The sequence below is a fragment of the Pseudophryne corroboree genome, chromosome 4, assembly GCF_028390025.1.
Source record: "Pseudophryne corroboree isolate aPseCor3 chromosome 4, aPseCor3.hap2, whole genome shotgun sequence".
Taxonomy (NCBI): domain Eukaryota; kingdom Metazoa; phylum Chordata; class Amphibia; order Anura; family Myobatrachidae; genus Pseudophryne; species Pseudophryne corroboree.
In genome coordinates this window covers 51655001-51670635 of record NC_086447.1, presented here as the reverse complement: position 1 = coordinate 51670635, position 15635 = coordinate 51655001, and the positions used below count along the sequence as shown (strand labels likewise).

The 15635-nt window shown below is 47.9% G+C and overlaps 1 protein-coding gene across 2 annotated transcripts in view; it reads left to right on the top strand.

Annotated features, from left to right (window-relative positions):
• The window catches only part of FZD3 (frizzled class receptor 3), a 75196-nt gene extending 61909 nt beyond the window's left edge, over positions 1 to 13287 (top strand). Inside the window, exons 5-7 of one of the 2 annotated variants that reach the window (XM_063915037.1) lie at positions 6772 to 6920; positions 7348 to 7581; positions 11033 to 13287. In XM_063915037.1, coding sequence (XP_063771107.1) covers positions 6772 to 6920; positions 7348 to 7581; positions 11033 to 11243 — 594 coding nt within the window. In that variant the 3' untranslated portion in view covers positions 11244 to 13287. Of the gene's footprint in view, positions 1 to 6771; positions 6921 to 7344; positions 7582 to 11032 lie in introns of both variants that reach the window. The other variant, XM_063915036.1, reaches the window with a different exon arrangement.
• The last annotated feature ends 2348 nt before the right edge of the window (positions 13288 to 15635 follow it).

The following is a 15635-nucleotide window of genomic DNA, read 5'->3' as shown; positions in this document are numbered from 1 at the left end:
CCAAATCAATGGCATGCCTTTCTCAAATGCACAGGTGTGATGTCGATAAACACCTCATTTTCCCATTCACATGAATGGAAAGTTCATAGAGGAAGGGCACAGACAACAGCACTGCAAGCAGTAATAGGAGCCTTCAAGTATCTGACAGGTCTTGTTAACTTGCATTTAAGGTACAATGGGCGGGATGTACTAAGCGGAAAATGCAGTAAACTCCCTGTTTACCGCATTTTCCTGATGTACTAACCCCCGGCCGGCAGGACAGCGCCGCGGCGGGGTACGCCAGCTTTAGCTGGCGATAGTCCATAGAAGCCTATGGGCCTCTCTCCGCGGCGCTGTGTGAGGGATCCGATCGGATCCCTCCCAGCATGCCCTGCGGCCGCCCCCGTCACCCCGCGCATGCGCAGACTGACTCCTGGGGCCGAATCCCGGAAGTCAGGCTGCCGCTGCGCATCGCGGAGGACAGCTCTTATCGGAAGAGCTGTCCTCCGCAATGCTGATCGCATATGTTAGTACATATGCGATCAGCATCGTGGCGATGGGCGGCGATGTACATTAGTACATCCCGCCCAATATATCTCGGGGGACTTCAGACAATATTACGACTTATTTGTCAAATCTGCTTGAATATAAGGGAGACTCCCTAACATAGTGGTGATCTCCCTGACTCTCTGAAGAGTCTACCAATCTCCCCGAGTGGGTGTAACACAGTGATAAAGCCATCACCATGGGGGGAAACACTGTACAGAAGTATAAGGAGGATGTGTGCTACAATAAAATGGCCGCTGTTATCGTCATACAATATCATCCTGTACTACTGATAAACTCTATTTTCCATATACGGGGGAGGACACATTGGACACAATTCATGTTTGTAAGGAATTGCTGTGCAAATCTGTCTAATTAAAATTATACTGTAGGAGATTGACACCTTCTGTTAGCATTAGCGAGGGTCTGAGCGCAGACGCAGCCTCGGATCACCATCGTGATTTGCGATTATTACAAGCACTGGCCAACCTGTGTAAGCTAAAACGTACTCAGGCTGGCCGTAGGATCACTGGGGTCCGGAAGTCTGCGTTAGACGACGCAGACCCTGGACCCATTATGCCTTCAAAATAGGGGGCAACACGCTCCCGTTTTAAAGACCAGTGCCAGGTCCTGCCCTGACCTCCAAGAACGACATGCTGCAGCTGACGGGGGTCTGCGAGTGACGCATGCGTAATATCGTATTTGTACGCAAACCATCGGCCTGTTGTGTGCCTATCATTCCCATACTTGCATGAATACACGTGGGTGATCCTGTGATTGAAAGAGGGGAGTGTTCTCTGTATAACAGTGTGCCCCCTTTGTAGTTATTGCCTGGGGACCACCAGACAGCGTACACACACAACCCTCAGCAGTGAAGGGGTTAAAGGCACTGAACCCAATATATAAATGACAATATTTCCATTCCACAGACATGGAGCATCTGTCTATACGTGGTTTATATACAGTAGAGCAAACTTTGCTTCATTGTGATTTTAAAGGGAGTTTGTGTAAAAAGCAATTTTTTAATCTTTGCATTAATACTCGGTAAAACACATTGGCTACCTTGGCCTTCCAGATGCTGGCAGGGCATGCTGGGTCTTGCAGTTCTACCACGGCTGTAAAGTGACAGTAATATGAAAACGTGTGTTATTTGCTTCCAGGGGATTCTGATATGGAGGATTCGCTGTAATAAAACACTGGATGAGTGACTCTCCGGCACCACAAGACGTGTTGTCACTTGTCGTAGTGCAGCAGGCCGTCTCCTGCGTGCGCAGATCATTACCTCAGCTGTGAAATAAGGGTACTAGCTTTGTGTTTGCCATAGCGCGTTTGGATCCGGCTCTCTAATAACTCCAAGCAGTTTATAGTGACAAGGTCTCACGGGCGATTCTCTGAGTACACACCCGGATGTGGGCCAATCCTGCAGATACTGGAATTGCTGATCTAACAGCTATAATGCCATATTGCTTATATCGGCCTGGGCTGTCCTGCCGACTGAATACTATGCGTCAGTAAGTAAACAGTCGTGTAGGCCTGTCAGGGGCCGTCTTTGAAATCTTACACAGTGAGGACATACAAACTCCACACATATTGCCTAGGTTAAGATGTGAACTCACGACCACCGGGCTGCAAGACAGTAATGTTAGCCACTATGCCAACTGTGCTTTCCAGCAGTACATGGAAGGATCATGCTAATTTCCGCAAATATGTAATAAGGTGAATATGGACGGTCACTGACCAATACGTTCGGAGCTAGATCAGTAATGGATCAGAGCGATTGTTTCACATTCCCTTGTCTGTATATAATTTAAAAATGAAGAAGAGCAAAACACTGTGTAATGCATGGGTCTTCAACCTGCGACCCTCCAGCTGCTGTGGAACTACACATCCCAGCATGCCCTGCCTCAGTTTTAGCATACCTTAATAGCAAAATTGTGGCAGGGCATGCTGGGATGTGTAGTTTCACAGCAGCTGGAGGGCCACAGGTTGAAGACCCATGGTGTAATGGATAGCATTACTGCCTCACAGCACTGAGGTTGTGAGTTCCATTCCCACCACGGACCTATCTGTGTGGAGTTTGTATATTCTCCCCATGCTTGCGTGGGTTTCCTCTGGGTACTCCTGTTTCCTTCCACAATCATAAATAATTTAATTTTCGACTATATTTATGTGATTAATGAGGTAAAATGTTGAGATTTCCCTCAGCTACATAATGAGGGAGGCATTTGTGTCAGCAGTGAAAGTGATGGAAGCGGCACTTGTGTCCTGCAAGAGATAATACAGGCTGTCACACGGATGGGTTATGTAGGGCTATGCTGTGTCCCACAGAGAGAGGAGTCCGTGTACAGCGTATCCTCCCAGCTGACACATAGCCAGGTAACTGATATGTTGGGTGGATGTAAATGTACACTCAGTATGTACAAGTCTCCGAGTGGGGCGGAGGGGGGGGGGGGGCAGTTATTGTAGGCCTAGTGTGGGCATTGGTTGCACAAGTGCTATTCTTACTGGTGTACAAAGGAATTAGCGTGCGAAGGCTTCTACAGCTCGGATAATTAGCAAATGTCTGTTTCCAGCACTGTGCAGCTCTGCCAGGAAGCACACAATGATGTGTTCTGCTAACGAGCGTTATTTACCCGCAGCCTGTTGTGTAGCGGGTACCACACGCACGCAATGCCATCTAGCATAGTGGAATGAGGGGACATAACTGAGATATATACATATCCCAGCATGCCCTGCCACAGTTTTGCTATTAGGCATACTTGCCTACCTGACCCTTTCCATGACGGAGAAAATGCTCTGTTCCTGGACTTTCCTGGTAATGTATGATTGGCATAACCTGTGGTGAGCTAGGTAATTGATAAGAAAGGCGTTTCACCACAGGTGATGGCAATCATACATTACCAGGAAAGTCCAGGAACAGAGCATTTTCTCCCTCATGGAGAGGGTCAGGTAGGCAAGTATGCTATTAGGGCATGCGAGTATTGTGACAGGGCATGCTGGGATATGTTATTTCACAGCAGCCGCACTACCCCTGCACTAGATGGATGGCACTGACAGTGTGACAATATAGTGTATTCTGCTATATTGCACGGTGCCTTCCGTGCAAAATCAAAACAATAGGAGAACCAAAATGGCGGTACTCAGTCTGCATATGCCCAAGAACAACCTCGGACAGAAAAGGTTCCGTGGTTGAACATGCATGTAGCCATAGGGATTATTGGGGCAGATTTATTAAGCTTGGTGAAGTGATAAAGTGGAAGGTGATAAAGCACCAGCCAATCAGAGCATAACTACCATGTCACAGGCTGGGTTTGAAAAATGACAGTTAGGAGCTGACTGGCTGGTCATTTATCACCTTCCAATTTATCACTCCACCGAGCTTAATAAATCAGCCCCATTGTGCCTTAAGAACCAGTGCAGGGAAATAGCACTGATACTCCCATCTGAATGTATGTATCTCTGATGTCTCTTTTTGCCAAGCACGGTAACATAACAGCTACATAATGGGAGCAAAGTGCAATCAGGGAGTTTGGTCGATTATTCAGGGAGTTGGGGAGATTGCTGCTATTTCAGGGAGTCTCCCTTACATACAGGGAGAGTTTGGCAATTCTGGTATTTATATAAAGCACAGAAAGTGCATCCTGTAACCACATATGCCACAAATGTAAGTTAAAACAGTTCGTGTGTATATATATGTGTATATATATATATATTTATCCTAGATATTGGCTTTGTGTTCCTGTAAAGAACCACAAGTCCCCCCGATCTGTGGGCTACATATGTATTGGTCAGTATAACGAAGCTTATATGTTTTTTTTAGTTTTCAGGTCCTTTGAGTGTAAAACAAGCTAGATGTTACATGAGCCGCAGGACTGTACGGCTCCCTGGGGTATAATACTCACACACCACTACACATTTGTCCTGCTGCAGCCCCCACCAGCTGTACAAGCTAACAACACCAGCAGCTGCTTCTGCTACTGGCATGTCGGCTGGTGTCAGTGACCGCCCCAGACATCGTTCCCCTCCTAGGAACAAGCTGACAGATCAGAGGAAATGTAGTTTAATATGGACCGGCCACAGTTGTTGGGGTCACGTTAGAGAAAAACATTGGTTTTGCATTTAGATTCATTTGAGGTTTAAGTTTCCATACAGATGAAGCCTCTGCTTTAACCCCTTCACCGCTGAGGCTTTTCTCACCCCGGCACTGAGCCTATTCTATTGCTTTTCAGGCGGTCACATGCCAACGTCAGTCATCTGCTCAAGTAAATTATACCTTGTGGTTTTCTTTCTCTGTTTGTTTTGCTCAGAAGACTTTGAATTTTCAGAAAGTAGGTCATTTGCTTATTACGCCTGACATGTCAAATAGAACGAGCCCACAATAGCCCAAAAAGTGTTTTGTTTTTGTTTTTTGGAGGGTTTTAGTTTGTTTCAGTTGAAAAGGAGCGTTGTGCTTGTGAACTAGGAGGTTTTCTAGAATAAAAATATTAATACACTCGGGATGAGGTCTGAAATTTGGAGATCTGAGTAGTTTGCAGAGCAGAGGAGGTGATTTAGGGGGAGGTGTATCAAACCTTGGAGAGAGGTAAAGTACCAAACAATCCGCTCAGAGGGGGTCATTCCGAGTTGATCGCACGTTGAAACTTTTTGCTGCCCGTGCTATCAACTTGACGCCGCCTATGGGGGAGTGTATTTTAGCATAGCAAGGCTGCGATCGCTTGTGTAGCCCTGCTCTGCTAAAAAAGTTTTGTGTGAAACAAGACTAGCCCTGCAGTTACTTACACAGTGCGATGGATTCAGCGATGAAGGTCCTGGAATTGACGTCAGACATCCGCCCTCCAAACGCCTCGACACGCCTACGTTCGCTGCTCCACTCCCAGAAAACGGTCAATTGACGCCCCGAAACGACTTCCGCATGTCACTCTTCTTGTGATCGCGGAAGCGATCGTTTTCGTCGTTATTCCTGTCGTTGCTCGCTGGGCAACGACGCGTGTGCGCATTGCGGCCGGCGCTCATGCACAGAACCGACCCATTCGCACCTCTGCGACAAACAGCAGTGTGCGAACGGGTCGGAATGATCCCCAGAGCTCCTAACTCCTAGCTGCCACGTTACAGGTCGTGTTTAAAAAATGACAGGTAGGAGCTGATTGGTCAGTACTTTATCTCTCTCCGAGGTTTGACGCTTATTCCCCTTAGTTTTAAAAAGTTAATCAGGGATTGAGCACGGCCTGGGCTCCTGGAAGTCGTTGACACACCACTTGTTACATAAGAAAAGACACACAATTAGCCATGTGTGTTATACACACCTAGGGGTACAGTGTATTTACTAAAGGTCGATTTTCATCAAGACGATTTTATGTTTCCAGGGCTCAAGCACATATTTAGTAATATTTAAAAATTGCTATAAAAAAAATATTTGTTAGTAAATGGGTGTTTTAGCCCCTGGAATAAAACATCGATTAAGATCAATTTGTATCGATTTGAAATCAATGGACATCGACCTTTAGTAAATATACCCCCTCCGTCTTACTCTGTGCGTATTCATTGTTTAGCTGGTTTGATTTGCATTGTGTAACCTGTCCTGTGTGACAGTGTACATAGACTACACTATACAGCGCGGGCGCCGGACGCACTCCACGTGATATTACTCTAGTCCTGCACCGTGACTTCTCCATCTGTTATTCAAACTCTTCAGGAATGTAAATATAGATATTGTTGATGTAAAGTCATTCCAATTGGTCATGTTCCAGAAGGTAAAACACTATCGCCCTTATTTACCAATGAGTGATGAATTTCACTGTGAGTGATAAATTGCACCAGCCAATCAGCTCCTTTCTTCCATATCACAGGCTGAGTTTGAAAAATGACAGGAGCTGATTGGCTGGTGCAATTTATCACTCACAGTGAAATGTATCACTCATTGATAAATAAGGGCAAAAGTTCTTAAAATTCCATTTTTTTGTTGTAATTTTAAATTTCTTCTTGCTGCAAAATGATTGTCTAACAACAACGCTAATATTTATAATGTCCCCTCGCGATGCTCCCATATCCAGCCTGAGAGGGGCACTTTGGAAACACTGCATTGAGAGTGCGTCATAGGTGTGTAGCTGTACGCTAATTGCCCAATGGGTTCGGCATAGCGCCATCACCATCACTGTGTACAGCGTCCTGTCACACAGAGGCTCGCTAGTCGTTCATACTGTAGGTTGGACTAATTTCTTATTTTACTTTGTTTTGGCGTGTTTGCAGGTGACACAGACGAGCCGCCCTGACCTCATCCTTTTCCTGATGAAGTATCTGATGGCGCTGGTAGTGGGTATACCGTCCGTGTTCTGGGTGGGCAGTAAGAAGACCTGCTTCGAGTGGGCCAGCTTCTTCCACGGTCGCAGGAAAAAAGAGTGAGTACCTAAGCTGCTTGGTTAGACCCTCACCCGGTATACCTGGGGGCTGTTCATCAATACTGCTTATAACATTTAAACATAACTTGTAACACTATAGAACTTACAGCGGTTTTATGCAGATAACATTTTTGTCAACAAAAAATTGCCGTTTCTGAGGTACAGTCATCAGTATGCCGCTAAGATGCCACGATAATCTGGTATCCGATTCACTGTGAATTGCGGCGTCAGATACCATATTATCGGAGCAATTCAGTATTGCCGTAAGCGTGCAGCCAGGCCAGAGCCAGCATCTCCCTGCAGTGGCTACAGCAGGGGGCGGGGCCTGTAAGCAGCTGTCTGGCCCCCGCTGCTGCGTCCTGTGTTGCGTCTTGGTCGGCTCCTGGAAACATAACGTGTCATTTCTCATCTTATGTTCTCTCAGCAGAGGTGTTAATGAAAGCCGCCAGGTCCTGCAGGAGCCGGACTTTGCCCAGTCCCTGCTTCGGGACCCGAATACCCCCATCGTCCGGAAATCACGTGGGACCTCCACTCAGGGAACATCCACCCACGCCTCATCCACCCAGCTGGCTATGGTAGATGACCAGAGAAGCAAAGCAGGGAGCGTGCACAGCAAGATGAGCAGTTACCACGGCAGCCTGCATCGCTCCAGGGACGGAAGGTGAGGGAGAGCCCTGCTTCTCTGCAGTAGTGTCGCCGTATACTCAGGGAGCGCCCGTATTTATTACACTGTATGCTCCTTACAGCTGGACAGTATTCATAATGATCTCTTCTACATATTCTCACTTAGTTAACTTCTTACTGTGATGAAGGGTAATTTGCGGCCCTTTTGAAAGCTGGAACGCAGCCCTGGAGTGTATCAGGTTGCTAATGCCATGCAGCTGTATGTAAATGTCCATGCACCATGGCAACCGGATAATTCCACGCATGCATAGAGCCATCTCTGGAATCATCTGCTGGCAGGCAGACCTGTGCAGTTGCATGTCAGGTCTGAATCGGGCTTCCTATCCCAGGCATTAGTAGTCTATCCACGATGATACTGACCTGGTAGTTACTGTTATGTTTGCACAATCAGACGAAGGTTCCAGTAGATCCATTTTTGCTAAAAGCAGTGGAGACTTATAAAAGTGTTGCTATATTCCCCTGGAGCAGTGGCGTGTCTATAATGGATGCAGGGTGTGCGATACACACAGAACACCCTGCACCAGTGGCGGAACTTGTGACTGGTGGGCCCAGGTGCAAAAAATTAATTTGGGCCCCCGTCCTCCACCCCAACCCAAGTTTGCAATATGCCAGACAGCAGTGGGTGACAGGGAGAGGCAGAGGGTGATAGCCTATGGCAGGGGGAGGCAGAGATTGACAGCGGAAGACAAGGGGAGGAAAAGGGTGGCAGTGGAAGGCAGGGGAGGCAGACGCTGATTGAGAGGGCGACAGGGAGAGACAGTGGGTGACAGGGAGAAGGGGACAGGGAGAGACAGTGGGTGACAGGGAGAAGGGGACAGGGAGAGACAGTGGGTGACAGGGAGAAGGGGACAGGGAGAAACAGTGGGTGACATGGAAAAGGGGACAGGGAGAAACAGTGGGTGACAGAGGTACAAACGCAATATCCTGTGTTGTGTGGGGGGGGGGCAGGGAATAACTCATTGCTGTTCTGGGTAGCAGTGGGCCCCTTAGTCCTCAGGGGCCCCAGTGCACCTGCTGCACCAGTGGTAGTTCCGTCTCTGCCCTGCACCCATTTCTTCAGTACTTATGTCCCTGGAGTCCCGTTTCGGTAACTGCACAAATCAGCAGGAGAATGGGCGCACAGCACCACAGTCTACTCCCTTATGCGCTGCCCAATTAGAGAGGAGGGGGCCGGATGACGACACAGGCCCCCTACTCTTTTACTACGCCCCGTACCATAGTACAAAAAAAATAAATCTTTAAAAAAATTGGACAATTATTTGTAAAATCTTTAAAAAAATAATGTTTTTGTATCTACTAATGCCTCAGACGGGTGTAGTACTGGTGACCGGCGGTCTCCTGACCGCCGGCCAGCTTACCGACGCCGGGATCCCGGCAGCATACCGACGCCGGGATCCCGGCGGGGAGGGGCGAGTGCAGCAAGCCCCTTGCGGGCTCGCTGCGCTCGCCACGCTGCGGGCTCGGTGGCGACCTGCGGTCGCCACGGGTTCTATTCCCACTCTATGGGTGTCGTGGACACCCACAAGTGGAAATAGTCCCTGTTGGTCGGCATGCCGACCATCGGGACAGTGAGCCGTCGGGCTCGTGGAGGAGGTCATGTGACTGTCGGTCAGCTGACCGGCGGTCACATGAATACCACCCCCTTAGACATCTACAGTAAAATACATATATATAGTACATCAATACTCCATAGAATTAGGGTATTATATTTTGGGGGGGTTTCGGGAAGGGGGGGTGTACCTAGTTCAGAAAAGTAACAATGGTAAGAATTAGCGCACAGTGCGTTCTTGCATGTCTTTGCCAGTCCCTTATGTTGCTCATAAGAAATATATAAATCAATTAAATGCTGCCGTCGAAAGAAATAATCAAGTATTGAAAATTTACTCAGACGTAAGAGATGAAAAGATTGCGTCAAAGGCAGGCATTCTACAGGGGTTTCCCAATGCGCAATTAAAATAAATTTAAAAAAAAGGGGGGAAAAAGAAAGAAAAAAACAAGTTGCAGTAATAATAAAAAAAATTATAATGAATGCATGTAAATATAATAACGTATGTCTAATTTAGAAAAGTGAGTCATAAGTAACGAATGTAAAACTCATCACTAATATCAACTTTCTTTACCCAATTGAAATGAGTAAAAAAATGAAAATGAATGTTATATTTAGTTGTCCAGTGCTCCGGATCACTCGCAGCAGCCAATAAGCTACAGATGAGCTCAGGGAACTATCGTTCCGCAATTACTTTTTCCCCCCTATATCCACGGGAAAACACTAGAGCCAAAACATCATAAAACTATAGTGATGGCCATTTTGTTGAAGCCACCGTTTATTAAAACATAGACAGAGTGTTATAGTTTATTTAATACAGCCTGGAAGATTTTATCTGCTGCTCCTACCCACAGTGCTGTTGTGATTTAAGTGGAGATCGGAGTAATGAGGTGTGCGGTTCTGTGCAATGCGAGATCTGCCCAAGTACGTTTCCTACGTGCGCAACTCAAAATCGCTGCCCACATTGGCAGTAGATCACACGTCCACACGTGAGGTGCCCATATAATATAATATACACATTCTAGAGGCATACATTGATCAATCAAGGGGATTACCCTCTACGGTATAAACTCCTCTACAAGAGGCCCCTGAACCTAAAATACCATTGCTCTAATATACAAAGGTATCCAGTTCCGTTCATAAATATAGAAATATAGATCTACTCTGCTGTTAGTCAAGTGTGGTGGTGTGCATAGGGAAAAATAATGCCTCCGCTGCGACCTTAGCCTTATCTCCAAGGTCTTCCACATAAATTTATGAATGTGGAAAGTTTTCTTGTAAGGCCCTTTGCATTAAAGGTCAGCGTTTTTTTAAGCTGCTCAATCCTCCAGCGCTCCACCTGTGAACAGCAGCATGTGTTCTGGGGGGCTAAGAGTCCTCGGTGGTAGCGAGAACAGTTACTGAGCTGCTAACTTAGCGGCAGGATGAAATAAATGAGTGCAGGTGTTTTCAAAGTCCCCCCCCCCCCCTTCTTTTAAAGTCCTTCAAATTTATTTTGCAATCACATCAAAAGACTTTGGATTCTGTTCCGGGACGCTGTAACCTGCTGTATGTGAGAAGCCTCTTATCACAGGTCTTTTGATCTTACTGCATACTGAGCAAGAGCAGAGGTAGGCAGCCTCCGGCCCTCCAGCTGTTGTCGTACTACAGGTGCCAGCATGTCCTCCCAGCCAGTGTGCTGGGCCCTGTAGTATCACTCGCAGTCAGAGAACCGCAGGTTACTGTTGAGGCGAGACCGCCCTCAGTCGCACTGTAAAAGCGCCTTGTGATTAGTGGAACTGCATTTGGTAATGGGCTTATTCTAAATGAATAACCGGGGGCTCTACACTTTAAAGGGTCCATGAGTCCAGATGACGTGACTAACGAGTTCTTCTCCTTCCAGGTACACACCGTGCAGCTACCGAGGAATAGAGGAACGCGCCCCCCACGGCAGCCTGTCCCGCCTCACGGACCACTCCCTCCACAGCAGCACACACAGACTCAATGAGCAGTCCAAGCAGGGCAGCATCAGAGACTTGAACAATCCCCTTTCCCACATCACCCATGGTACCAGCATGAATCGGGTCATTGAAGAGGAAGGAGCAAGCGCCTGACGGACTCCTTCTGTTGGGAAAACGTTCATCTTCTAGGATGCATCGGAGAAGTAACTTACGCCGGGACAAGTCCTGGCCACTCGTCATGACCCTTGCGCAGGGTCAACACTCGAAACGCGTATGCGCGTAAGTACACGCGTTTCCAGAAACATGCCTCTTCTGCTTCCATCAGCGAGCAGCGGAGTAACTTACCTGAGCGTCTCCGACCGGAAAAGATCGGGTGGAATACACCACACCAGGGATCAGAAACATTTCGGTGACCACTGATCTGCCATTCCATCCACACTGTATAAAATAGACCCTGTGAGTGGGTACCTGTTCCAGCGTCGTCTTCTGTTACGTCCACACGTGGTTCTACACCTGTGAAGAAGATTGATCTGATTATCTGAATACCGTTGGTGCTTTCCAGTCCTCCCTGGAATTTCCGTGAATAGACATGTGACGCTTTGTGTATGTAGCTAGGTCACACTTTGCGTCCTGCCATGAGACCTCTGCCCATCCCGTTTAGGTGTCGGTGGACCGAGGAGTGAGTGGCATAGACTGAGGCCTCCTGCTGTCTTTCTGAGGAACACTGGCAGCTTCTGCATCCATTCTACGCTTCCCTTTGATAAATCGGACTTTTAAATTATTTATTTGATAAATTTGAGTAGTGGTCGGCCATTCAGCCGAACTTTCATTGGGCCTTGTCCTGTGGTTTGTTTGTTTTTTACGTCATCGTCACTTCCCATTTTCGCTGATACTGATTTTATTTTCTAAATCGTTAAATACCAGGGCTGGGAAGACGTTGGCACTCCTGTGCGGCTGCAGCGCCCCGTCGCCGCCGGCTGCAGGTAATGTGACGCCTGGTTCAGGAACCGCCCCAAGTGGTGTAGTTGGTCGATCAGAGATGTAAAATAAGCCCATAAACCGTGCTGGGGTTTGTACATATTGAAGACAGAAATGGCAAGCCGCTAAAATGGAATCAGTATGGCAGGCAGCCATGATGGCACCATTTTTCCGGAAAAGGACCGCCATCTTGCCACCAAGGCTATTCAGTGTGTATGTAACAATATAGCCCGACCTGGGGGTAAATTACTAAAATGGGAGTTCTATTTAAGATGGGATGTTGCTCATAGCAACCAATCAGATTCTACTTCTCATTTATCTAGCACCTTCTAGAAGATAATACCTGGAATCTGATTGGTTGCTATGGGCAACATCCCATTTTAAATTGAACTCCCATCTTAGTAAATATACCCCCTGGTGTCTGTACGATAGGAATTTATCTTGTAGATACATTTAAAGAAGAAATTGTTATAAAAGAAAAACTAAAGGGAATTGCTCTATTTAAAGCATTTTTTTTATACTACTGATAAACGTTGGGATATTACAGTATTCCCTGCCATAGGAACAAATGTGTTATTGTGAAGAAGTATCTCAGAAGTCGGTTCTCTAGTTGGAAACTTTACAATTGCAGGGGGCTGTGAAGCCATTAAAGAAAGTGCATCCTTCCATTCAGCGGAGGCAGCCATTTTGTCAGCTTCACCAATATGGCTTCCTCGCCAATGAAATCACTGGCAGCCTGCTGCATCACTGAGGCGGCTATCTCATGAATATTTCTCCAGCTGTTTTGCGCCTTAGCGATATCAACCAACAGGAACCCCTGCCATGGATACTGGTTCAGCCCACAAAATGGCTGCCTCCTATGTGTGTAGGAAACCTGAGCACTTTGTTTTACTATCTGTGTTTCATACTGCTGTGGGCAGATCTCTGTACTGTACCGCTGGCGACCACGGGAGAGGTGGTGTTTGGTCGCCGTGGCGGTATCCAGGCCCGTGGTTCGATTATCATGTAGGAAATGTTTATTTTCATTTGCACTCATTTCTGTAGAGTTATGCTGTACCGCGCTGTTTACAGTACATGGACCCTCTGTTGTGTAACATGAATGCTGTGTGTTAGCACTTTAACAGTAAGTGTACATTGTGGAATCATCCTTGTCTGTAGTTGTACATCTCAGTTTAGAGAGAGGTTGAATTTTTGTAATAAAATTTCTGTGAAATATTAATCGGTGTCGGCATTTCGTGCCCTGTCGCTTTTCCTGCCTGGTCAATTCTCTCATCACAGGTTGTTTCATAGTATAGTTATACGGACCAGGCATAGGCCGGGTCACCCCAGCCCCACCAGCGGACTGTTTCAGTCATGCCCCCTCGGCTCCCAGTGCCCATATCTGACTTGGGGCAGACCTTGTAGAGTTATTATATAGATATAAGGTAAACATGTACTATTGGGTGGAATGTAATGAGATCAGTGATAACCCTTTCAGACAAAGGGGGTAATTGTGACCTGATCGCACACTGCCGTTCATCGCAGCGCAGCGATCAGGTCAGAAGTGCGCATGCGCCGGCGCATTGCTGACAGAAGACGGCTGTCGTTGCCTAGCGTTCGCCTCTGCCTGATTGACAGGCAGAGGCGGGAGGGGGCGGCACGGCGGCGTTTGCCCGGGTAGGCTGCGACCCGGGTAGCGACGAGTAGCTCCCGGCCAGAACGCAAAAGCTGCGCTGGCCGGGAGCTACGATCAGGTCTGAATCAGGCCCATAAGCATAAATTCCGGCTTTTTGCACATGAACGCACATTGACCCAGGTCCGGCTTATGCCTGAAAGGGTCTACCCGGGTTTTTTACGAGACTTGCAACTGGGGTAGACGTCCCGGCTTAGGTCTGAAAGGTGCGATCCGGTTCATCAAGACCCTAAAAGAAATTGATTGGCTGGGGAAAGTAGTGCTTGGAGATGAGATCTTCTCAAAGTGCCCACTGAAAGACGGTAGACCCGAGTCACTGGAAGAACCGATCCGGTGTGAAGGGTGACGACCCAGGAATTACCCGGGTTCACCACCCATGTGTGAAAGGGGTAGCCCCGGCTTCAGCCCACGCTCTGCGCTCCGTGTTGAAGCCGGGTAATTATGTCTGAAAGGGGCTTTAGAGTGGTTCTCCACTCTAGTCCTCAAGTCACCTCCTAACAGGTCATGTTTTCTGGATTTCTTTATCATGCACAGGTGAGTTAATGGGTCAGTAATTACAGTTCACACCTGTTTCCACAGACAATATACCCGGTTTCAGAGAGAAGGAAGCCAAAGAGGGCCAACAACAAAGGGGAGAGAGAGGCCGTGGAATGAGACAAGAAGCAAGATGGAGGTAGATGGTTAAGAAGAGATAGAGAGAGAGGCGGGGGAGGGGGCAGGGGTGGAGAGCGAGAGAATGAAATGGAGGACAAGGATGAGATAATGAAGTAAGGATAGATAGATAGATAGATAGATAGATAGATAGATAGATAGATAGATAGATAGATAAATGAGAACAAATCACTTACTATCCACGATCAGTGACGCAATACATGGGCCCCTGTAAGGCCACTACTCGGCAGTGCAAGAAACGCATTTCATGAGTTAATAAGACCTGCAATGTATAAAGAGGACAAGCTGCAATAACAGCGCCCGTGTAACTAGGAGGCAGCCTGACACTGGTCTCCATAAGAGCATAGTGACTCCTGGCACAGACCTGACAGCGGTGCGTAATCTACCCTGAGATGGATTAAGGATAAAAGCCGCAGTGCCCGGGTGCCAGCTCTCACTGCTGCCAAGTATGGGAAGAGCATGGGCGCACTACGTACAGCTCCCGGGTACATCCCAGCTGTGCCGGTAACAACAGAGCGGGGCATGGTCAGGGGCCTGCACCCATGCCGGAGAGGTGGCAGGAGCTCCTGGGACTCTAGTCTGCACTGTCACTCCTAGTCCGGAGATGGGACAGCACAGCAGACGGGAACCAGGAACTGGGCGTGATGACAAGGGATGCGTCGTGTCCTGCAGCCTGTGCGTCGCTGCAAATAATGACAATGTCCCCCCTCAGCAGCAGCTGACCCACTTACATTGCTTAGCAGTAAATCCACTACTGGCCGGGAGGGGGCGGAGCACATGGGCGGGCAGCTGTAGTGATGCCCACTGCTAATGTATGTAACGGTGCACCCGGCAGAAAAGGGCCCGGGCGCGCCGCTGCATACATTGCAGCAGGCACCACTGCAGCTGGCACCAGTGCAGAATCCTTAGCAGGTGGATGCGGACGATTCTCCGCCCAAAAGGCATATGTGCTGTGTGCTGGGCACTGCCTGCACCACTCTAGTTACAGCCCTGGCAAGTATATACTGGGAGGGAATGGATTTTCTATTTAAGTCTGCTTGGCGCTAATATATTTTTAAGGTTCTTATTCCTCTAAAAGATAATGGGCCTAATTCAGACCTGACCAGTGCTGTGATCAGTGTTTTCGCACAGCAGCCGATCAGGTCTGAACTGCACCGGGGCTGCAGAGTCTGCCGGCACATGCCAGACAGCCGACGGCTGTCTCAGCCCTGCGATCACCTCTG